This window comes from Stegodyphus dumicola, chromosome 10 (genome assembly GCF_044657685.1).
Source record: "Stegodyphus dumicola isolate Sdum_Otavi_A_Nest chromosome 10, ASM4465768v1".
In the NCBI taxonomy this organism is placed as follows: domain Eukaryota; kingdom Metazoa; phylum Arthropoda; class Arachnida; order Araneae; family Eresidae; genus Stegodyphus; species Stegodyphus dumicola.
This window is the reverse complement of record NC_140777.1, coordinates 144821474-144846307: the sequence shown is the minus strand read 5'-3', so window position 1 is coordinate 144846307 and position 24834 is coordinate 144821474. Positions and strand designations below refer to the sequence as shown.

Here is a 24834-nt window from a genome sequence, read left to right as displayed (position 1 = left end):
AATTATTATAAAAATGAAATACAGTCAAAAGTCGTTAATTCGGACACCCATAATCCGGACCTCAAAGCTAAAAACTTTCTGCGCATGCGCCGCGTTGGCACATGCGCGTAAGACTTTGACTACTGCGCATATGCGTGTGCGCAAGTGCAGAATACGTTTTTGCATGCGCGTTTAATGTATAACGGACTGTGTAAGCTAAAATTATCTATTTCAGTTAATGTTAATGATTGCATTGTTCCTTAATCTTCGAATTGGATCCCGCTTATTATTTTTTGCAGACTGTAAGAGCAATTTTATAAAAGTAAACTTGAACTTTCGATTATGTCAAATAGAATTTCCGATGCTGGAACTTCCAAAGGATCTACAAAACGAAAGTATGTTTTGATGTCCAACAAACAAAAAGTGGAATTGATGCAAAAAATGGATAACGACATGAAGAATGTGACAGAGAGGTTAGTGAAAACGAAAAAATTTCGATTGACAAGTTAATCGGTATTCTCGGCATAGCAATTAACGGGACTTGAACAGCGGAACTTTGTAACTGAACAAGAAATTATGTCTGTTTATATAATTAAAGAGAAAGTATTATCACATAAAACGAAGCAACTTAAACAACTTGCATTGAAAGAAATGTTTAATAAAGTAAACAAATAAATATTCTTTTTTTTTGGTAAATTTTGATACCTTTTAGATCATAATTGTTCTTTATTTCATAAATTACGGTTTCATATTTTTAATTTTAGAATTTCTGCATACCATCTTACGAGATTTAAACTGATGATCTATAATCCAGAATCGCCGAAGTCCCGACGAGTCCGGATTAACGACTTTTGACTGTAATTGTAATAACACAAATTAACTCATATACCTTCTATGTTGCAGGTTCCTTTTGTTAAACAAAAACATTAAATGAACAATTTCCATTTTGCTTATATTATGGCTAATTTCATTCCCATATTTAAATTTGTAAAATAATTCACATGAAAATGCCTGCCCTTCTCCCCTTTTATTATTTTGAGCATAGATCTGCTGATGAGAATGTTCATGGGTTAAAATAGTTGGAAAATCTTGAAGTTATATCCTCAGTTTCACAGAAAATTTTTGTTGGATTTTTCAAATGTAAAAATATTCCATTCATATCTGTCTTTGATCTATTTTTATTGTAGATATAAAGATATGTCTCTGTTTTATTTTTATTGTAGATGCATAGAATAGAAATATAACATAGCCTTTCATTATAAATACTAGTTATTACTTTAAGTTTCCCAGTACAAATATAAGCATTTTGGTAGTGATGTAATAGGAATTTACCACCTTTAATTAATTATTAATTTTTTAGATAACTCACTTAAAATTGTGTGTTGTTTTAATCATTTCTTTCCCCCACCATTTTACCACATGCTTGATTATGAAAGCTATTGAAATTTGTAGCACCACACCACAAATGTTTTCATGTCACCTTACAAAAGCATAGTGGAAATCTGTTAATGAAAGACATAACTATTTTTTCTGCCGTGCTGTACGACATTTGTAATGTATAGCTGAACGACTCATAAAAACAGCTGTTTTAAGAGCTGCTCTTGTTTTGTAAAATTGGAAGGAATTTAAATTAAAAGTTTAATGGCTTATTAAATTAATTAATGGAATCATTTTCATTTATATATTAATAATTATCTGCATTTATTTTCATGTTTAAAAATAGTATTTTAGAGGCACCGGCACCATCTAAGAAATATACTGAAAGAGGCAGGTCGCATACTACATCAACAGTATTTTTTTTTTTTTTTTTACATAATAGGGCATCTGTGCAACGGAAGATGCTTTTCTTTTACACAGATGACATATTGTAAAAGGGAAGTTTTGTCATGTTGTTTAAAAATATATAGAGACGGTTTGTAAAATGCCTGTATGAGCATGACTTAGCTGGATGATTTTTTATTTTGCTGTTTTATTGCTAAAGCTCCCCAGCTATATACTCATTTCATGACTGACCAGGTTAACAAACTTCAGGGAAAATAATTGCATTGTGTAAGTTGAATTACAAGATATAGGAAAGAATTAATATATTATTTCTAATTTTTTAATGTATCCCCCCCTTTATTTTACTAATTTTATCTTCTGTAAATCGGAAGGGGGGATAAATTATGCAAATAAAACTTAATGCCCAAAAGACATGCTTACAGTAACAGCATAAAAAATGAAAAGTAGTCATGCATAAAATACAGATAATTATAACATTATTTTTTTAAATCTACATTTCAATAAAATTAAATAGCAATATTTACATTAAGATGTCTTCATTTCTACTTCCCTGTAATTTGCAATTTTGCCCATATTTATTGTTGTGCTACTCTTTTTGACTTGAAATATTTCATAAATAATTACAGAGAGTGAATGTGCAGCTGACTCAACAAAATCGTGGACTGAATGTCAGTTCATGTTTATTTTGCTGTGATAAATCAGTTGTTGTATTAGGCTGGCATAAATTTCAATAGTTAGAAGGGAAAATTTTGGGATAATTTTTGCGAGTAGATTGCAAAGGTTTGTCTCTGTTAAAATTTATGAGAACTTGTTCTTTGAACTCAATCGGAAGGGGAAAATTACAAGAATATTAAAAAAATTTTCAGACTTTGGCACTAAAAAGCCAAGGAGAAAATATGATATTATTCGTATCAAAATACACTACTAATACTGTATCCACAGTTAATATAGTTCCAAGACTTGCTGCTGCTATGTGAAACAATGTGATTTTAATTACCATTAATGACTGAAGTTATGGTTAATAATGAATATTACATACAGGATGATTCTAAAATAGCTAGCAAAAATTTATAAGTAGGGAGAGGAGATCGAAATAAGTAGAATTCGTAATGGAATATGTGTGCAGAAATGGTGCATGTAAGGAAGATATGACCAACAGGTAAAGTCAAAAGAAATAAACATTTTAATCATTCAACTTTTTGCAGTAGGTGTTCGGAAGTATGATCACTAGCTGTAATACAAGATTAATTTTTGTGCAGCTCCCAGTTAGTATGTTCGAACATTCGAAACTATCTACTCAAGAATCATTCTCTGCGTATTCTTTGGGCAGCCACTCTATTTCTGGCTGCAGCCCTATGTATAAAATGCACGTTTTCAAGTTCTGCATTCATGTTGAACTACACGAATTCATACTGCTTGAAATGTGCACTGGGGAATGATGATATATGCCTGTGTACCTTTTTCACATACAGGTCTCAGAATGCTGTCTATCGCATCAACATGCCATTTCTGCACACACTTTCCATTACAAAATTAAGCTTATTTTGGTGCCTTTTATCTGCCTTGACATTTTTTGCCACATGTTTTTGGATCACTTTGTGTGCTACACATTTTAGAGCCTGAAGATTCATGCGACACACATAACTAAAGTTAAAAAAAAGAATAAAATCTGAAAGATGTAAAATTTTAATGGTCACCCAAAAGGGTTTGTTAAGGTTTTTCAGATTCTTGCTGAGCTCACAGTTTACCAGTCTGCTTTACCACTTACTCTGGCTAACCCCCTCCTTTATTAAGCATAACTTTCTTTACACTTATACTATATACAATTCACCTACAAAAAATTTAAAAGCAGCATAGCAGTATACATTTAAAATTTTTGATGCAGCATTAAGTGTTGGCATCTATTTTTTTTCCAGTTCATCATATCAATGCTCAGTTTTCTTAGTAAGATGGCTTTACTAAAACTTCATTTTGCGTCTTTATTATTGTTTTGTGTGTTTTATTAAATGTCACGTTTTTGACTCTTACACCATTAAAAATTGAATTCAACAGTAAAATCATAAAATATTTAAAAATAGCATATCTTTAGAATTAGCAATAGACACTCTCACACATTGGAGATAAAAATATTTTTCTGTACAATGTTGCTATTGCCCACTTTGAAATTGTTGAGTTTGTTAATCAAAAAGTCACTAAATTTTACAAAATATGAAATAGATAATAAAACAAATTCAAAATTTGGGCTTCCAGGTGCTGATATTTTGAGTTACGCTATTCAAAATTTGATGGTACTGTTGGTTTTTCACAATGCTAGAAACATGTATACATTCATGAAGACTTTTTATTATTTAATTTATTTAAATATAATACAGGGCAATATTTGGTGGCAACAATTTGAAAAGTGATATGCTGTTTATAGTGATTCAATACACAATGCTGTTTCAAGACTAATATCCTATTCGGAACCAATATCGCTTTTAGGCTTATAATTAATCGTACATAGTATATACATAACCATCATTGATTGAAACAGTAATAAACTACACTGGATGCTGCAATGCATATTTACATTGTTCCTTCTTTAGTGCAAAAACAAAAGATTCTTACATCTTAGCAATTCTTTAGAGAAGATACAGAAATGAAAAATTCTGTTACCATACTGTATGTGCAGTTTCAGTGGATTGCAGAATAATAGCATTTTTAAATTTTGTTACCTCTTAATTCAGTTTGCTGATTTTAAGAAAATTTTCTCTCGGAGTGATGTTTTTGATTTTTTGGACTTTATTTTTATCCTTCAAACAAATTTTGAAAAGCCTTGTGCTTTGCCACAATCAAATAAATCAAGCCAAACACTTTCTATGATATAGATAAAAATTATTTCATTCTTCATAAAGCACAACTTACATTCCTGAAAGTTTGAAACCTTCGATTAATATTTTCTTCCTATCTCATTACTTCCTTTCTAATTTAGAAACATAATATTACTATTATATAAGAAATACATGTCTATGCTGATCCTAGAAATATTAATGCTTAATCCCAACTTTATGAAATAATAATGTATGACAATATTAATCCTACTGAATAAAATACATGTTTTAAATTATGTTGTAGATAGCAAGTTCTCTAATATGTATGTATTATTCAGTTATATAATCATATTACTGCATATAAATACAAGCTAACTTTTAAATCATTTTGTTCAAGGATGGCCAAAGTTTTACTTTCAAGTATGGCATCAAGATGACTATGGCAGAGATCAATTTTGCAGCTATGGATTCTGTCATGTTCCAACTGCATGTGGTTATCATAAAATTCAGTGTGTAACATGGAAACCTCAATCTTCTTGGTGCGACAGAATTTACGAATATTTTTTAGGAGGTAGCCTGCAACTTAAAAGTCCAGAAAATATTTACTACGGTTTAGATCGATATAGGCTTCAGACAACTACTATGGGTATTGTACATTTGGAGTTGTATGTCATTTCTCGAAACTTCATAAAGTATGGAGTCACAACAAATTAAAAAATATTTTATTCAATTTTTATATTTATATTTAAATATATAGAATAATTATATATTTGCCTTTGCGTGTACCTTTAATGTGTAAACAAATATACATAATCAATAAAAACAAATTCTATCTAGCATACTCAAAATGAAAAATCACATTATTATTATTTAATTAGCTTCATACAGGTATAAATCTATTTAGAGAATTTCAATTTCTTCAAAAAATAATAAATATTTATCACGAATGCTAAATGTATAAAATATCTACAGTATGACATTGACATGAAAATTTATTTTTCAGAAAGACTTGCAACGGCAATTTTATTTATTTCTTTTAAATGGAATTTTAATGATTATTATTGCACTTCATACAAAGTAAAAGCATAAGTTAGAAGTTTAAAAATATACATCAGGAATGCACACATTATAAAATTTATATAATGCACATTTATTAAATTGTGCATACAAAGTAATTTTACCTATTTTAGCATTTATGCATAGAAACTTTGCAGAAGAGGAAAAAATATAAATTTATTTTACAGTTAGTGAGAAAAATATAAATATATACATTTCCTACAATGAAAAGCAGTGCAGTCCTGTCTGCTAGCACTGTAATTACAACCTTACTTTCCAAACTAAATGCTTAGACAAAAATTATGCTTTATATTAAAGGCTTCTTAGGAGACAAGTATGGACATGTTTTATGATCCTTTATATCCAAACTGTCATGGCATTCCCTATTAAAAAAAATATATATTAGTTAGTAATTTTGCAGAAAAAGCTTGCCTTCTTAAAACACTCAAACTTACAAAATTAAACTATTTAAAATATGATTGGATATTACAAATTTATATACCAATATTATATTTTTGTGTTCCTATATAAGTTATGACCTATTTCACCTATTCTAAACTGTAAGAAAAAGGATTTAGGAGCAGTGTGTCATACCGAGGAAAATTTTCATGAAGGTTAGGAAGAGAAATCTTTGTTTGAATCCTTTAGAATTTAACAAAAAAATTTTGAAGAAATCAAGGAAGCTTACCCTAATCCTACAGGAAGGTATGAGAGAAGAACTAAAATGGTTTCAAAATTGTATGGAAAGTTAAATATTGTTAAAGGTAGACGAATATCTGGTCCAGAGAAGTAGCAACTATCAATACCAAAAAAGAATAAAAAGCAATTTAAACAAACTGGAAAACAGCTTGATAAAACCTACTGTGAGATCTAAAATGCTTGCTCTTGATGTTTCTAAAGGAAAAAGATCTATATCAGTTCAGACTTCAATAGAGGATTTTTTTCAATCTTCAATGACTCGTTTATCGTAACACAATCATTTAATCTTACAATTTTTATGTAAATCACACACATTTGTGGTATTAACACATCTAATCTACTATATGCAACATAAATTTTAATTAATGTTAAAAACCATACTTAAGTTCAATAAATATGGTCTTTATTTTCGCCCCTCAAAAATTAACTACCCCCTCAATTTTTACATCATGTCTCAGGAAGTATTTGTCTCAATTTAAACTTTTGGTCTAGAAATGAGTTCTGATGATAAATTTTGAGTAAAACTGCATATAAATATTTTTTGCTATGGAACATGTGAAAAGGGAGAATCACATCCTCAAATTATAATATCAAGCTTTAAAAACCAATGACAGATGGAATATACTTGCACTTTCCCTATTTTTTAATCTGCATTTATATCAAAATTAAAAGAAAATATTTCCAAGTTAAACAATGAATGCAAGAACTATAAACCAAGATACAGTTTAGTTACTTTTTCTTTCTTTCATGCCAATGAAAAGTTTATTGATACCAAACATAGATCTAAAATCTTTTAAAACTAAAAATTAGTCAAACCCAAAAATTAATTTACAGTGGAAATAAAATACAAAGCTAAACTAATTTAATAACTATCATTCACATCAAAATTTCAGCAGTTTCATCAAACACCATGCTTAGGTAATCTGCACCCATAACAAATTCTGGAACTTGATTTTGCTGTGTTCAAATGTTTAATCATATTTTGTCAATTTTTCGCATATGAAAGAAATAAAATTGCTAAATAATATTGTATCATGTAACACTGCATTGGTATCAAAAGAAGCAGTTGCAGTTTTTTAAATTTTGAAATGCAGCAATCATACAGTTTTTGATAACGCTAAACGCTGTACTATGTTTGATTCATATTTATATCAGCTTACACATATTTAAAAAATATTTAATTTTCAATAATTGTTTTTAAAATGCACAAGAGAATAAATTTATTGTAAAAAGAAAATCATTTAAACATCAGAAGTGGAAGTCTGAAATAGTTAAGAAAACTGATAAAAAGAAAAAGCAATATTATTCAAAAAGAAACTTTCAAAATAGATGAGTTATAGCATACAGAAAATGTTAAAAGTTTGCAATATCCTAAACTCAGTGAAGTTTCTTCAGGATCATCATGAAAAATCAATTTTATAGAAAACTTTTATGAAGCCTTATAAAAATAGAACTTTGAACTTTAAGCTTACTAATGTGAGATTTTGGAATTTAGAATAATCTAAATCATTACAATCCTTAAATAATCTGAATTTTACTTAACGTATAATAATAATAATAAAAAAATTATCATAGGTTTTTCTACACTATATGCTATAAACAGAAATATTGTTCAATGTTTTATGCAATTATTGCACATACGAATGTTTTCATCCTAAAAAAATACAAACTAAATTGAAGAATAATTATTACATAAAGCAATCTAATAGTTTTTCTTATTACATATATTATCTCTTACACATCTCTTATTACATTATATTTCTCTTATTATTTCTCCTGATAAATTCGGTATCAAATTTTAGATGTTAGTCGATTTAGACTCGAAGTATATGTGCAATGCTTTTCCATATCTTGGAAATAATACATCGAGAAGTGAAACTGAAAGTCTTCCTGAAAATGTAGTAATGAGTCTTCTAAGCCATTATCTGAATTCAGGTCAAAATTTGACAACGGACAATTATTTTTCCTCACTATCATTAGCTAGAAGACTTAGAATGAAAAACACAAGTTTTGTCGGCACAGTAAGAAGACATCGACAAGAATTTCTGCATGAAGTAAGGAAATCAAAAACCCGGCTATTTGAGACAGTTTTGCTAAAAGAATGGTGAAACTACGTTCAATGTCTATCAGGGAAAAAGGAATAAAAATGTCCTACTACTAAGTACCTTATATCCAAAGTGTGAATATAGACTCACAAAATAAGAAAAAGCTTCCAGAAACAGTAGAGTTCTACAACAAAACCAAATGTGGAGTTGATATCGTTGACAAGATGACACGTAAATATTCTGTTCGGGCTGCTTCACGTAGATGGCCTGTGCATGTTTTCTATAATATGCTGGATTTAGCAGGGACGAATGCCTACATTATCTACCATAAATTGAGTGATAAACATATTACAAGGCACAACTTCCTATTTCAATTAGCAGAGGAATTAAGAGAGCTTTATTTAAACAGAAGAAAAACCACAAAATTGCCCCAGGAAATTTCCAAATCTAGCAATACTCTCTCGAAGAATAGACATCAATGCCAGATTGGACTTTGTAACAACAACAAAACAAGTGATGTGTCTAAAAAATGTTCATATTATTTGTGTGGAAAATGCACTTCCAATATTGAAAAAGTTGTGTTTTGTAAAAATTGCGAAAAGCTGTAAAATGTGTTTTATTAAGGGTAGGCTGAAATTTATAATTAAATATCCTCTATTTTTTATTAAAATAATCTGTTATTCTTTAAAGTTCTTCAACAAATGTAATTAATATTCTTAACAGCATTATAAAGCATTTACATTTGAATATATACATTAATTTGTTGAGCAGTCAATTTGACTGCCGTTGGTGCTTCTAGTTAGGAAGAAAGCTCGGCGCTTCTAGTGTTAACTTACAACTGTAGTCAATGTCATGTCTATAGATTATAAAACAGACTCCTCACCCCCCACACGCATACACATTTTATTCTTATTTACTGATATATTTTACATTAAATGAAATATAAAAGATTCTGAATCGTAACAAATTCCTATACTGATCACTTGCACATGCGACTTTTAAATATCTAGTGCCATTTCTAATCTTTTCCATTTCTCTTATTTATTGTATCATCCATTAATATTCCTTTTCTCACTTTCATTGATAGAATAACTAATTATTTACCACTTATAAATTAATAAAAATGTTGTAAATGAAATTCATATTTATAAATATACACTACTCGACATTGAAAATGCAACACCAAGAAGGAGTGGTCAGAAATTTATGCAAATTTTAGAGTAGACGCATGTCACTGTATTATGCGAATGATGTGAAATGCGCAGCTCTCTGATGCATGTGAAGTAAGATATAAGGGAAGGAACATGCAGAATGGGCAATATTCGTGTCATTATTTCTGCCAGATGAATTATCGAAGAAATTTGGTTCTTGTCCCGGAGGATACGTGTAATAGGAGAGAATGCCGGGCCGCTGTCAACGAAGGCAATTCCAGCAGATAGACGATTTTATGAGGGACATGGTGATCGGACTGAGAAGGGCGGGTTGGTCCTTACGTCAAATCGCAGCTGATACCCACATGCATGCGAGCACAGCGCATCGGCTATGGCGAACATGGAAATGTGGGAAAAAGAAGGGGTGCAGGTGTAGCCAGAAAGACGTCAGCATGCGTGGATCGACGCATCCGCAGACAAGCTGTGGCGGTCCCGCAAGTCACTTGTACCACAATTCTGCAGCATGTGCAAGATACCCTGGATGTTCCCGTGTCAACCAGAACCATTTCCCGTCGATTGGTTGAACGTGGCCTGCACTCACGGCGTCCATTAAGAAGACTGCCATTGACCCCACAGCATAGATGCCAACGTTTAGAATGGTGCCGGACTGGAGCGATGTGGATGTCAGAATGGCGAAACGTCGTGTTCTCAGATGAGTCACGCTTCTGTTTATCTAGTGACAGTCGCCACATATTTGTGTGGCGTCGACGTGGAGACAGATCTAATCTGGCAGTAACAGTAGAATGCCCCACCACGCGACATTGTGGCACTATTGCCTACAATTCCAGGTCACCTCTAGTTCATATTCAGGGCACTATGACGGCCCAACGATGCTTGGATAATGTTCTGCGACCGGTGGTAATCCCCTACCTTCAGGGGCTGCCTAATGCAATTTTTCAGCAGGATAACGCCCGACCACACAGTGCTCGCATCTGCCAACATGCTGTGCAAGGTATACAGATGCTTCCCTGGCCACTGTACTCTTCTGACCTGTCACCAATCGAACATGTGTGGCATGTGATTGGACGCTGTTTGCAGACTCTGCCCCTGCCTTGTGCAGAAGACGAACTGCGGCAAATGGTTGAAAGGGAATGGAGAGCCATACCTCAGGACACCATCCACACTCTTACTGACTCTATGCCCAGACGTGTTTCTTCATGCATCGCTGTCCGCGGCGGTTCTACATCCTACTGAGCCGAATCTGAATACATAATGCATAAGCGTACTTGTAGGATTTGAATTTCAAATGCACAAATGTACGAATTTGAATTTCAAATATGTACAAAGTGAATAGCCCTTAATTTGCAGAATAATGTATTAATTGTTATAACTCATATTCAATGCCTGCATATTTGTATTTTGTAATCAATTTCTAAACAACATGACATATATAAGTGCAATTTTAAGATTTATACTTTAAAGGTAATTTGTCAAATACGAGTAGCCAATAATCTGCACAAATTGTTACTACTCTTAACCAAATTTTGCATATGTGTATTATTGTAGTAGACCTACTGTTTGGCAGATAATTCCAGGTATTTATAATGTCATAATTCTATAATCTTATTGTGATCAACTATGTAATTGTATGTTAACCTATGTAAAGATTCTGCCCTTGTTTGGCACTGTACTTTTTACTCCTGGAAACAAATTAAGGCTGGACCCGGCATTTTGGCTTAGAGTATTCCTCGGGGGCACTTTGGTCGGCTGGACTGCTATCCGGATGAATAGGCTGCTGGGTCTGGGCGTCTGGTGCGAATCTCACATATGGCCTCGTCTGGCCTTGCTCTGGATGTTGGAGGATGTGGCGCTAAACCAATTAACCATAACGGTAAAGGGATGGTGCCCACGTCCCCCGCTCCTAATCCTAATCAGCCGACGCCGTTGTCGCTCTGTATTCTGACTATAATTTTGAAATAAAGATCACTTATTGCTCCTTGCTGTCTCTGTCTTTTTTCCAAATTTCATCACTTTCTGACCACTCCTTCTTGGTGTTGCATTTTCAATGTTGAACAGTGTATTTCTGTTGAAAAAAACTGTGCTAGAAATACAAAATATGTTACTGCCTGTTTGCTTTTGATTTTTACATGAAAAGATGATTCGAACATTACTTGAAACAACGAATGCAATAAAGGTCTCCATCACAGCCAAAACATCTCATCTTTGCATCTTCAGTGCAAATAACACACCATGGGAATTCTTCTTCTGTGTTATCCTAGAAATAAGTAATCAAAATGAGACAATTATCAAAACAAGCTAAAAGTACAATTAAACATTTTGATACAGTCAGCATATTTAGCTATTCTTACAAATTCCAAAAAAGTTTGCAAATAGTTTACATATCTCTTTTCCTACACAACCGGGATAGTGATTAGCTAATCTACAGTATCGAAGGGCCCGGGTGAAATCCTGGAGAAGACATAGATGTTTGTAAATGTATAGTATCTGGGACGCATGGGGGCATGCCATTCTAAATACGTAGCGAGTCGAAAACCCTCTCGATAGGTTGGTGGTAGGGGAAGAGGGGTGGAGGACCCCCCAAACCTGTCATCCCCCAAGATGTTCTCCATCAAAATTGGGAGGAGAACTGAGCAAAGTCATACCGTCACCTGTATGGTGCTCAAGGCTCTTGCCAATGACATGCACAATCTTGCACTCCTTGCCATGATGAATTCCGTAGGCTTGTTCTGATCTTACTGTCAGACAAGCGAGATAAGTCACAACACCACCAACATTGTCCAGCTGCTACGTAACTTCAACCAGAATTTCACTGTCTCAAACTTAATTATTTCATGGCTTAATTTTTTTAACCTATGTTTTTTAATTCAAGTACATGAAGTAAAATATTATTCTAATAACTTATATTTCCTAAGTGTAAAATAATTGAAAGTAGATTACATTTGAATAAGTTGGTTTGGAAGAGCCAGTTGGATTTGGGAAAAAAAAATGTGTTCAAATCTTATTAGTAGATATTTAGTCATAGAAATAGGAATATACATTAGAAGAATTAGTGAATCTTCTCCTTTTGTTTAAAATTAGCATTTTACAATACAGCAAGATTTTCTTCTTTACTGATGATTTATGAAAATGAAATGATACTCAAATAATAGAACTCTTTTTCTTAGTGTGTTTTTTGGTGTGAAGCTTTACTGAATATATTATTACCATATTCTTGTTAGTGAATATTATTATTACCACCATTAATAGTTTTTGGTTTTAATTTAGTATGTTGGAGATCATTTGGAATTTATAAAAAAATTAAAGCAATGATTTAAGCATGTATAAAATATATTCTGCTATATGAATATTGTTACGTTATTTTTTTCCTTCACATTTGTACGGATTTTGAGTGAATAATGACGACACTTGATGAAGTATCGAGACACACTTTATTCAGCCAATATTAATCAGGACAGCTCCAAAATCACGTTTTATAACCGAAGAACTACTATAAACGTGCTAACACAATCAGCGACACAGCCTTCACACTATCAGGCTATAACGGTTGAGAAAGCTTCGCTGCAAAGCACCAGAGTACAACTCCTAACTCTGCTCGGTTGTTCTCGGAACTCCACGTACTCGAGACTCTCCACGCTACAACTCGCGATGCACTTGATGATACACAAGAGTACAGCTCTCAACTCAGCACACGCTAAGACAAAACTCGACGATGCACTAACTCGCGATACACTAAAAGACTGGCTCGATGACCAACTCGGCGCTTGACTACGAGACACTCACTCAATGACTGACTATCAACTTGCTAGACGAGGCACTAACTAGATAAGACACTGACTAACTCTTCGCGTACCAGCAGAGTTTACATAGCTTTTGGCTTGTGTTCGAGAATATTCTGGGTTAAAGTGGTAAGAATTCCGTTCCAGAAGGTTCTCCATCTGTCGATGGCATATCGCCAAGTTTGTCGCCCATATTTCTCGCCAAATGCCTGCCTTCTGTTGCCATTCCGCGCCTTGACATTTCATACCGATATTATATTTTCTAAAAATATTCAAACTTAAATGAAATCCACCTTTAGAATGATACTGATTTTACATTTAAAATCTCAACACACTTCAAAAGAGACTGTGACAAAGTTCTTTTTCTTAAAAATGTTAATATATCCTATGTAGTTGGTTAGCACTATATTGTTTTAAATATGCAAAATAAATTTAAATATAACAAAGATAGGCATTTACTGAGAAAAACAGAAATCAAAGGAAGCTAAAATTATTTTTAAGGAAAACTTGATTGACATTAAAATCATTAACTAAAATTTGATCTATACAAGTACAAAAAAGGGGAGGCAGCAATTTTAACAGCTAGATTCTAATGAAGATCAAACTTTAGTTTTATTTGAGTTAGTTTTAGTTTAATTTCTGTTGAAGATAATATTTTAGGTGCATGTTAGTGAAACTAAAATGGAAAAAATGACTAGAGGATCAGCAATGATTATTTATGGTAAATTTTATTTTTTCTCCTTTATTAATGACCATGTTCTCTTTTTTAGTTTACTGCTCTCTTAAGTGGTTCATATATGTTAAAATGCAGTGACAAAGAATGCTACGAATTCCCCAAGGGGAAAAAATCTGCAGTAGGATTTTTTTAAAGACTAAAGAATGACCATTAACAAGAGAGCAGATAATTTATAAATTGAATTTATGTAAAATATGAGCAGTTTGTTAACTAACAGAAGAGAAAAATAGTATGACAATAAGATTAGCAATAAAAAAAACTGTGTTTCTGAAAGAGAGGAAGTTATGAAGAAAAAAGCATAAAAGTAAAAAGAAGCCATTTTTTATCTAAAAAAGTGAAAAGATTTTAGTAAGAGAATAGAATTTTTTTAATCAGCTGCAATATATTTACTGAAATTCAATATGTTTATTGATTTCTTTTCACATTCTAATAATCAACAATAGATTTCATTTCAGTACAAAAATATGCAAAAATAAAAATAAATTAAAAATCTTTTTTTCATTGGAAAATAGCTAAAGACATCACAGAGTTACTGATTTATTTCTTCATAGATATTATTAAAATAATGGAATACTCAGGATTTGTTTTTAAATTTCTTGTTTCCAAGTTCTTTCTAGCACATAATAATATGCAATACTTTTAACAACAACAACGTGGGTGGGGAACACCCAGCAGAATTTTTTTTTTTTTTAAATTATCAAACCTGTAACTTAAACATGAGGTCAATTGCAACAATTATAAATGAAGAATTTAAAAACAATACTGTTAATATTTAATTCCTTCTAGACTAATTTCCAAATACAAGAATTTTGCACAGTTAAAATGCAAGGTAAATATCTATTGTAATTTATCAGTTTAAAGTTTTTCAATTTTTACATTAGCATTCCTTATTGTAATAACATTTATTATTCTAATTCAGAAGTCAAACAACAAAAATCAGCGTTATACCTACAAAATTTTCACAGAATTCTGTGAAAATTTTGTAGGTATAACGCTGATTTTTGTTGTTTGACTTCTGAATTAGTATTTATTCGGCGTGTTATTGTGTCTTAATTTATTATTCTTTTTCATATAGTTTGTTTATCATAACTTTAGTTATGATACACAAATTTATCTTTCATATTCATATTTAAGAAAATTTTAAATATGAACAATTTATATTACAACTTGCAACTTTATCTTAAATGTTCATATTTTATGTAAGAAAATTTAAGTAATTTTTTAACAACTTATCATAGAAACCTATAAAAATTGTATAAGCAATCAAATTAAAAAAATTTAACTACATGAACTTCATTTATTCTAAACATAAATAAGTAACCAAAGACAAAAAATAAATAAAGAAAATCTACTGAAATGCACATTTAAAAACATAAAAGACATTAAAAATATATGAAATTTTAATTTTTACTCTATGCTTAACTGAATTAAAATACAACATTTTAAAATAAATAAATAAACTTTTAATCAACACATTTTACAAGATATTTATGATATGCATAATTTAATGCATGCAATACTTTAACAGCTTTCAATATCCGTCATGGCTGATGGTTAAGGCATATCACCAATTATAAACCACCAAGCTTTATTTTCGCACATATTAATTAGTAAATAAGCTATTTCTAGATCATAAGCAATTACAATATTTTTTATATGCACATTATATTACCTTAGAATGAGAACAGAGGAGGGCATACAGCATAAAGATGCTCGCATAGTGGGAAGCCAGGGAAAGGATGATGTAGTTATTGTGCCATGAGTATTTATACTAAATCCGAAGTACAGCTAATCTGTGATTGATTAATTTTAGGTTTTTATACAACATGGAAGGATCTCAAATTTGGGAGACCAGATAAATATAGGGGGGAAAGCACCACATCTAGAATAGTTAATTTTAAGGTCGCCAATTATTTTTAAAGCAGCTATTGTATTTTGTTATATCTTACATATTTACCCTTTCAAAAGAAAAGTTGGGAGAGCAGGGTGACAGAAGAGTGCATCGGGCGGGAGCTAGGAAAAGGAATGACATGGTTATTGTGCCAAAAATATTTATACTAAGTCTGATGTATAAGTATAGCTAATCTGTGATTGGTTAATTTTAGGTTGTCATGGAAGGATCTTGATTTTGGGAGAACAGATAAATTTAGGGGGAGAGCACCAATTCTAGAATGGTTAATTTTAAGGTCATCAATTATTCTTAAAGCAGCTATTGTATTTTGTTATATCTTACATACATATCATGTAATAGCTATTTAGTAGTCAATGTAATACGTTGATTGTGACTGCATTAAATTAAAAAAAAAAAAAATCAATGAAAAATACCTCTTCTGTTTTTTCTGTTTCTTGCCCATTAAAACTTTCCAATTCTTCATCATCTATATTTGATGCCATTAACTAAAAAGAAACCCACTATTTCATATTTCAAAATGTACACAGGTACACAACTAAAATTAAACTATGTAAGAAAACATAACTTCTAGCTAATGAAAAAATATAAAATAATACTAAATTTCAGCATTCAGAATATGATATACATATTACATACTTACTATATAAATACCAGTCAGTGGAAACGTACATGTGTTTCTATTAGAATAAATTAGTGTAACTTTTGCATGAAGAAACTTGGCAATGTCAAAAACAAGCGAGCACTAAACGATATATTGGTGAGAGAGGATTCTACCTATGTTTTTTAGATGCAGAAGTCTTAAAAAGACTTTATACTTGGATTGTATTTGTGTTTCATTCTTTTTCAGCCATGTTACCTTCATTTTATAGAATATACTCCTGATAATATTGCCTGAAGATATTTTAAACTTATAAATGAGCATCTTGCAAGTTCTTTATTTCAACACTTTGATTTAAATGTTTGTAAAGACTGTTAACATTGATTTGTATTCTATTTGAGCTAAGCAAACTCTCTAACTTACTAAAAGATTTCATAGTTATTCTAACTTATGATTCTTTCATAAAACTGTGCTAAATCAAGAATAGTGTACTCAAACGTTTTAATTGTGTTAAATGCACAGCATATCAGATTCTCTCCAATAAATTTTTTATTTGGCTGTTCTCTCCTTGCTAGTAATGACTGTGAAGCACTTATTAACACTGTGCAAGTAAATTAGAAATATTTATTGTTAATTCTAGCCTCATGAAAATTAACAGTACTACCTTTTTTTTAAACCATAATAAAGTTCTCTAATGATTAATTTAAATCTATATGCCTATGAAACAGCAAACAGAAAGGTCTGCATTTATTTTGGAAAATAATAAAAGGTGTTGGTGTATTTAATTATGGCAAAGAACGCGAGCGCTATCTGCCTAAGGGAAGGGATGCCTTCGTGGAGAACTTTCTAAGGGAAAATGGCTCGTATACACGTTACACATGGGGAAAACCAAGAAAACGCCCATGCAGCCAGCCCGTTTGCGGGATTTGAACCTCGGACCGAACTACCAGTGTTCAGCGATTTTACCACTCGGCCGCTGGTGGGCCGAAAATAATAAAAGATGTATCTTTGTTTTTCCATTATATGATTCAATATCATAAAAATTTACCTTTGCAATTAGGATTACCTAATGAGTATCCAGTTAATTAATCATGAACATGCTTGCAAAGCTGTAATTACACATTGATGAAATTGCACATACAGGGACTGGAATTTTAACAATGCAGTACAGCAGTAGAAACACTACATCCTTTAGAACAAAATAATGACACTGCAATTTAGTTCCATACCTAATTTCCTCAGAGTAAATGGCTTTTCCCTTCCTATTTCAGGCATTTGTATAGTGACATGAATAACAGAGCCTGGTATAAGTCTAATACATAGCATTGGAACTGGTTCTGTCAAAGGGCATAAAACAACAACAGTTCTTATACGCTTGTGGAGAATCTGCATTACCATACAGAATAGAAACAAGATGGACAAAAGCTTCTAAAGAAGTACCAAATAAGTGCCATCTTTATTTGCCTCTCCCAAAGAGTTTATTACAACCTCAATAATTGAAAGTTATGACTCTTCCATATGACTAGATAATATTATCCTATGTAAACAATAACTTGAGAGCAGACTGTTAATTTATAGTATTACTGTTCATTTTTAGCTATAATTTATTACTATTTATTTCAGAAAAGTGGCAATACTCCCCACAAGATCCACCTATCATTTTGTGGGAAATTGCTCTAAATCATGCAGGACAAGCTGCAGCTGACTGGTTCAAGACAGGGTTAGGAAATGTTTCTATTATCTATCACACACCTTGGACTTGATGATTCTGACTTGATTTTTAAGATGGAGGAATCACTTCATGGTCTTCAAGTACTAGCACCAATATTAAAATCCTATGCCTCCAAATCACTGGCAAAAAAATTGGTGCTTTGACTTTTGTTTTACAGTGTACTTCATTTTATATTTTTTAATCTACAGAATACAGAAAAGTTATGATGAAAGAAAATCATTGCCTTTATTGTTTGCTTCAGAAATCTCATCTCAACTTTAACTACTAATAGTGAAGTATTAAATCTTGGGAATTAGAAATCTATTTTTGTTAGCAACTACATAATAAGTAAAAAATCAAATGGTTTAAGAATGGGGGGGGAAGCTTAAAGTCAGTAAACTGTGTTAAAAATTTCCAAAAGTGTTCAGTTGGAAGATTGATTTTATTTTACAGATGAAAATCCTGCAATGATCAGTTTCACCATTAAACAAGTATATCCGACACAAATTCAACAATAATTTTTAAAAAAATTACCATATTCTTGGAGAATATTATATTATCATTATTAATATACATGTGTGAAAAATTTCAATAAAACTGAGTTGGTTGAAGGAATTAAATATTAATTTCAAAATTTTGGTAAAACAGATAAATCAAATTAATCTGTTAACTGGGTATGACGAAATTTTTCGTCATGATGGGAAGACTATTTCAATGGGTATGCCGAAATTTTTTGTCATGCTGGGAAGACTATTTCAATGGGTATGACGAAATTTTTCGTCATGCTGGGAAGACTATTCCGATGGGCATGACGAAATTTTTCTTAGATTTTTTTGCAATCTGTCACTTGTCCGTTGTTCAAGAAAAATCAATCAATGGAAACACTTGTCCGCTCATAAATTGTGATAACACTCCTAATTTGCACAACTTAATTTCATTTTAGTCTGCATTTCAGTATTTTACATATTAGTAATAACTTGTTGATTTGAGTATTTGTTAGTTTTTTATAAATATGGCTAAAAATTATTGTGAAGCAGAAAATATTTTTGAATTGTCTGAAAGTGATGATGAAATATTGCCCAGGATGTTTGGTAAACGACATAGAATTCTAAGAATAAGTACCATTTTGGAAGAAAGCGATAACGACTTCTTTACTGATGGTCCGGACATTGAATCAAAGGATGATGATGTTATAGACCAAAATACTCAACCGACATCAGCTGAATGGAAATGTGAAAGAATATTGTGATCGCCTTTCCCGTTTTTATCTCAATCTTGACTTACATTTGAAGGACCTGAAGAAAAAGATTGCCTTTTTTATTTCGAGAAATTTCTCGATGAGAATTTTGTAGAACTTATTGTGGAACAATCAAACAAATACACTGGACAGTTTTTTGAAAAAAATACTTCCATGAAACCGCGTTCAAGATGTCTCTCGTGGTTTGACGCAGATGACCGAGAGATGAGAGTATTTTTTTTTAACTAATTTTGCAAGGAATAATAGGAAAACCTTCTTATCAGCTTTATTTCACAAAGCGAGAAAGTCTGGAGACTCCATTTTTTTTTTTTTTTTTATAAAATGATGTCAGAAAAAAGATTCCAACTGTTAGTAAAATTTTTACATTTTAGTGATAACAATGCTTTTGATCTAAAAATGTGCAACAAAAAAACCTACAAAATCGATTCCATTTTGAACTATTTGAAAAACAAATTCAAGGTGTTATACGTACCAGATAAGGAAATATCTGTAGATGAGTCTCTTTTGCTATGGAAAGGAAGACTGTTTTGGAAACAGTACATTCCATCGAAAAGAAGTCGATTTGGTGTTAAATTGTATAAGATATGTGAAAGTAAATCCGGATACATAAGTGATTTCATTATATATACAGGTAAAGACATGCAGTATGGTTCGAACTATCCAGAAGAACAGGGGCCAAATCGTATTGTTCTTGAATTGTGCCACGATTTGTTGGATAAGGGATATATGCTATATCTCGATAACTGGTACACTCGTACTGATCTAGCTGAGAAGATGTGCAGAAGAAAAACTGATGTTGTAGGAACAATGTGAAAAAACAGAAAGGGAATACCATTTGATATCAAAAATTGTGTTTTGAAAAAAGATGAACATATTGCTAGGTACAGAGACAAAATAATGATTATGAAGTGGAAAGACAAAAAGGATGTAATTATATTGAGTATTATCCACGACAATAAATTTGTAGAAATAGAAAAACAAAGGAAAACGATATTAAAAGCGGAAGTTATCGCTGACTACAACAAAAATATGGGAGGAGTTGATCTTGCTGACGGACAAATGAAAACTTATGAAATCGCTAGAAACCAAGTAAAAAAGTATTACTATAAGATATTTTTACATGCATTAGACATGGTGTGTTTGAATGCATATCTTTTATACAAGACAGATGGCGGTCACCTAGATAGGCTTCATTTCCTTATCGAAACTGTAGAAAAAGGTGTTGAAAAATATAGAGACCGATAGCAGTTGCCATCTACCAGTACAGGACGATCATCTTTGACACCAAAACCATCTCGACTCTTTGAAAGACATTTTGCAGACTATATACCATCCGACTCTTCAAGAGTAAATGTAACGAGGAGATGCAAATTATGCTATTCCAAAGGTCTTAGGAAAGAATCGAGATTCTGGTGTCCCGACTGCAGTGTTGCTTTGTGTATGCCGCATTGCTTTAGGGAATATCATACAAAATAATTGTTTAAATTCGTTCAATTTGTTTTCTCGAATTAAAAATGTTTAATTTTAATATTTAATATCATTAAATATTTTAAAACGATTTTCTTTTATTTATTCCTTGCGATGTGCTGAAATTACTGCAAAGGAAAAAGTCCCCATTTTGAAACGATTTTACTGAAAGCTTATTCCCCAGTTAACAGGTTAAATAAAACCATGTATAAATTACAATATATTTAAAAGGCAAAGATAGCTTTACATCTATAAGCATCAGATAAAAATTCAGATTAATTTTTACTTAATTACCCTTTTATCTCATTTTTAAATAAGAAATTCCTGCTTTTAAGATGAATTTATTTTTATCATATATCATGTTCTTTTATTTCAGCAAAAATGTAATGCATCATCATTAATTAGTAGCCTTTTAGGTAAAAAGTTAACTTATAATAATTTTTCACTATAGTATAGTACTCATTTGCCCACAAGATTTTTGTAATAAGTGATATCTTAACAAATCTAGTCATGGTAGAAAAGTGTCAAGCTTTCGCCCAATCACATATAGCCAGTAAGCTCATTCGATAGTAATGCTCTCTAATTTGAAAAATTAAGCACCTTTAATTAAACTTTTAATATAAAATCTTTCTCTCTTAAAACCAATTTTCCTGCAGTTAAAACATGAAACGTATTCAAACACCAAGCTCAAATACACCAATTCATACACTATGTTATGCGATTATCATATGCTTATATGCTATCTAAAACAGAGTTTAAAATAAAGACTTCTAACATTACATTTTCACTAAAAAAAAAAAAAAAAAAAAAAAAAAAAAAAAAAAAAAAAATTCCCCAACACTGTAGACTTCTCAACAAATATATTGTAAGGATCTTAAGTTTTACTAACGTTTATTTTATTTTAAATCTTTACTATCACTTCTTATTTTCTACTTCCGGCCAGAATTATAAGTGTTAAGGTTTTTATGCAAAGTTTGTCTGGCGAACGCCAAGTATTTAAGTTGTGGCCTTTTGCCAAGCGAGAGAGAGGAAGCAGTGAGTTCGAAGCAGGCCGCTTACCTTAGAAGTTACGCAGTTGCTTGTTGCCTTCCAGGCCAGAGGTTTTAATCCTCTTGATAACTTTTAAACGTATTGTAGTGTTCTCAGTTATCTGTACTACATACGCCTTCCTGTTAATATAAGGCCAATCTTCCACGTTTATTAGTTTAAAGTTAAATGAGAGTTTAGTTTTATTTTTATACTTTTACGTTAGACCCCGAGTAGCGGGTCAGTGTATTCCGAAGTACGGAAGTTATTGTACATAGAGAAAAATAAAGGGTTTTGTATACCCTTCATGTGTATCCTGTCTACTTACCACAATTAGTGAACATAGCTTTAGTAAGCTCTCTGTTCCGAGTCAGGTCCTTGTATGTTCCCGAAGAAGGTAAGAAGGAACATTGACCCTGATAGTGGCGCCCAACGAAGAAGAATAACCATGGCCGAGTTTCAAGAAGAACCTGTGCTGCCTGCAGAAACGGCTCAGAATCCAGAAATGCCAGCTGCCGCCCTGGAAGGATTCGGTTACATCGTCCAGACCATGCGCGCTTTGATGAAACCAGAAACAACATTTAATGGAAACTCACCGGTAACCAGTTTTTTGGAAAAATTGGATGACCACTTCATGCTCTACCCCGTGCACGAGTTTCAAAAAGTTACCTTAGCTGCCAGCGCTTTGAGGGGCCAAGCGCTTAACTGGTTCAAATGTATAGGCAGAAGTCTCTTGGGTCAAGCAGGAAGTCCCACCTATACTTACGAAAATTTCAAGACTGCCCTACTAAGAGCCTTCCCTGTTGTAAGGGATCGTGCGAAATTAGAAACGGAACTTTTCAGTATATATCAACAAAGAATCGAAAACCTCTCGAGCTTTATTTTAAGAAAAATTCACGTTTTCAAACTCTTGTATGGAAACCGTCCGGATACTGAAATAATTCAAGTGATTTTGCCGAGGTTACTGCCCCAAGTGCAAGACTTTATTGAATTAAGAAATCCGACTACACTGGAAAAGTTATTTGAGCTAGCAATCCAGTTTGAAAGTAGAAGAACGGCGGACGTCAAAAGAAGACGCCAATATCAACAGCGAAACCAATTTGGTACGCCAAGACTACAGCAAACTCAAGTACACGGCTACGGAGAAAAAGCGAATCAGTGGGCAAGGAAACCCGAGCATTCAAAAACAGCCGGCGAACTTTGACAGTTCAATAGCAACCCAGGAAAAAAGTCTCAAGACTAGTGGAAAAAGAGGGAAAGCACGGAAAGGAAAAATAATTTAAACTAAAACGGATTTCTGCTGACGGGAGGGTGCGGAAATCCGAAGGCCAAGAAAACCCCTCTTCCTACAAGTTAAATACAGTAATGGTGAAAAATTTGACTCTTCCGAAGATTGAAGTTTTGGTGAATAATATCCCAGCCACCGCACTCCTGGATACAGGCGCGCGGTGTTCCTGTGTGGCAGAAGATATTTTTAGGAAGTATTTTCGCAAATACCGCATATATAATGTGGATAATACGACACTGTTAGCGGCGCAAGGAGAAAAATGTAAGTGCGTAGGTAAAGTACCTTTGTATATCCGTATCAAGGACAAACAAGTAAAGGTGATTTTTTTTATAGTAAAGAATCTGCAAGCACATTTAATTTTAGGAATAGATTTTCTTTCAGAAGCACAAGCTACGCTGGATTTTAATGAAGCGTCCCTTAAGCTGACAATGAAACCAGTTCGTACAGAAAACGCTGAACCGCCGATGTTAAAACTTGAGCACCTCCCTAATGACGAGCAAGGAAGAATCCGACAAGTGGTAAGTGATTTTGCTTTGTTATTTAGTGATATTCCAGGATTTACTCAGGTTACTAACCATAGTATTCACACCGGAGATGCAATGCCAGTTCGTCAAAAACCATACCGGTATGATAAGAATAAGGAAAAAATTATAGAATGGCATATTACCGATATGCTACGTAAAAAGATCATAACGCCCATCTCAAGTAGTTATGCTAGCCCGGTGGTTTTATGTAAGAAAAATAATGACTATCCTTTGACGCATCCAAAAAGATGGAGATTCGCTATTGATTACCGTAAATTAAACTCCATAACTAAATATCCAGTATATCCATTACCGATTATAGAAGAAATTCTAAGGAACATAAAATCAACCAAATTTATGACGACTTTAGACTTAACGGCTGGTTATTTTCAAATAGGGGTGAGGCCTGAGGACGTCCCTAAGACTGCTTTTATAACCAAGTCTGGCACTTATGCATTTTTGCGTATGCCGTTTGGCCTTTCAGGGGCCCTGGCAACATTTCAGCGATGCATGGACATTGTGTTAAGACCTGTTCTTGGAAAGTCCACATTTATCTATTTAGACGATATCATTATTACTAGTGATAATCTCGACCAACATGTACAGGATTTAAGACAGGTGTTTTCTTTATTAAATGAGGCCGGTCTAAAAGTTAATGTCGAAAAGTGCAAATTTGCAGCCCCTGAATTAAAATATTTAGGTTACAAGATATCTCAGAAAGGAATAGAGACAGACGAATCAAAAATAATCGCTGTACAAAAATATCCGACTCCAAACACGGAAAAGAAGCTCTCTTCTTTTCTAGGACTTTGTTCATATTATAGGTCCTTTATAAAAGATTTTGCAGCTATTGCTGAACCATTGTTAAAATTAAAAAGGAAAAAGGCAAGATTCTCGTGGACGGCCGAAGCCAATAGTGCTTTCGAAAAATTAAAACAAGCATTAACGCAAGCCCCTGTGTTGAAATTTCCTGAAAAGAATGAGAATTTAGAAAT

General features: G+C 32.4%; 2 protein-coding genes across 2 annotated transcripts in view; one reads left to right on the top strand and one right to left on the bottom strand.

Annotated features, from left to right (window-relative positions):
- The window catches only part of LOC118195475 (B9 domain-containing protein 2-like), a 37882-nt gene extending 32544 nt beyond the window's left edge, over positions 1–5338 (top strand). The window contains exon 4 of the mRNA XM_085825645.1: positions 4969–5338. Within this exon, the coding sequence (XP_085681771.1) occupies positions 4969–5285 (317 nt within the window). The 3' untranslated portion in view covers positions 5286–5338. The remainder of the gene's footprint in view (positions 1–4968) is intronic.
- A 367-nt stretch (positions 5339–5705) lies between these two features.
- Positions 5706–24834, bottom strand: part of LOC118197820 (abscission/NoCut checkpoint regulator) — an 80124-nt gene continuing 60995 nt past the window's right edge. Inside the window, exons 11-13 of the mRNA XM_085825156.1 lie at positions 16381–16452; positions 11694–11797; positions 5706–6010 (exon numbers count right to left, since the gene is read on the bottom strand). Coding sequence (XP_085681282.1) covers positions 5935–6010; positions 11694–11797; positions 16381–16452 — 252 coding nt within the window. The 3' untranslated portion in view covers positions 5706–5934. The remainder of the gene's footprint in view (positions 6011–11693; positions 11798–16380; positions 16453–24834) is intronic.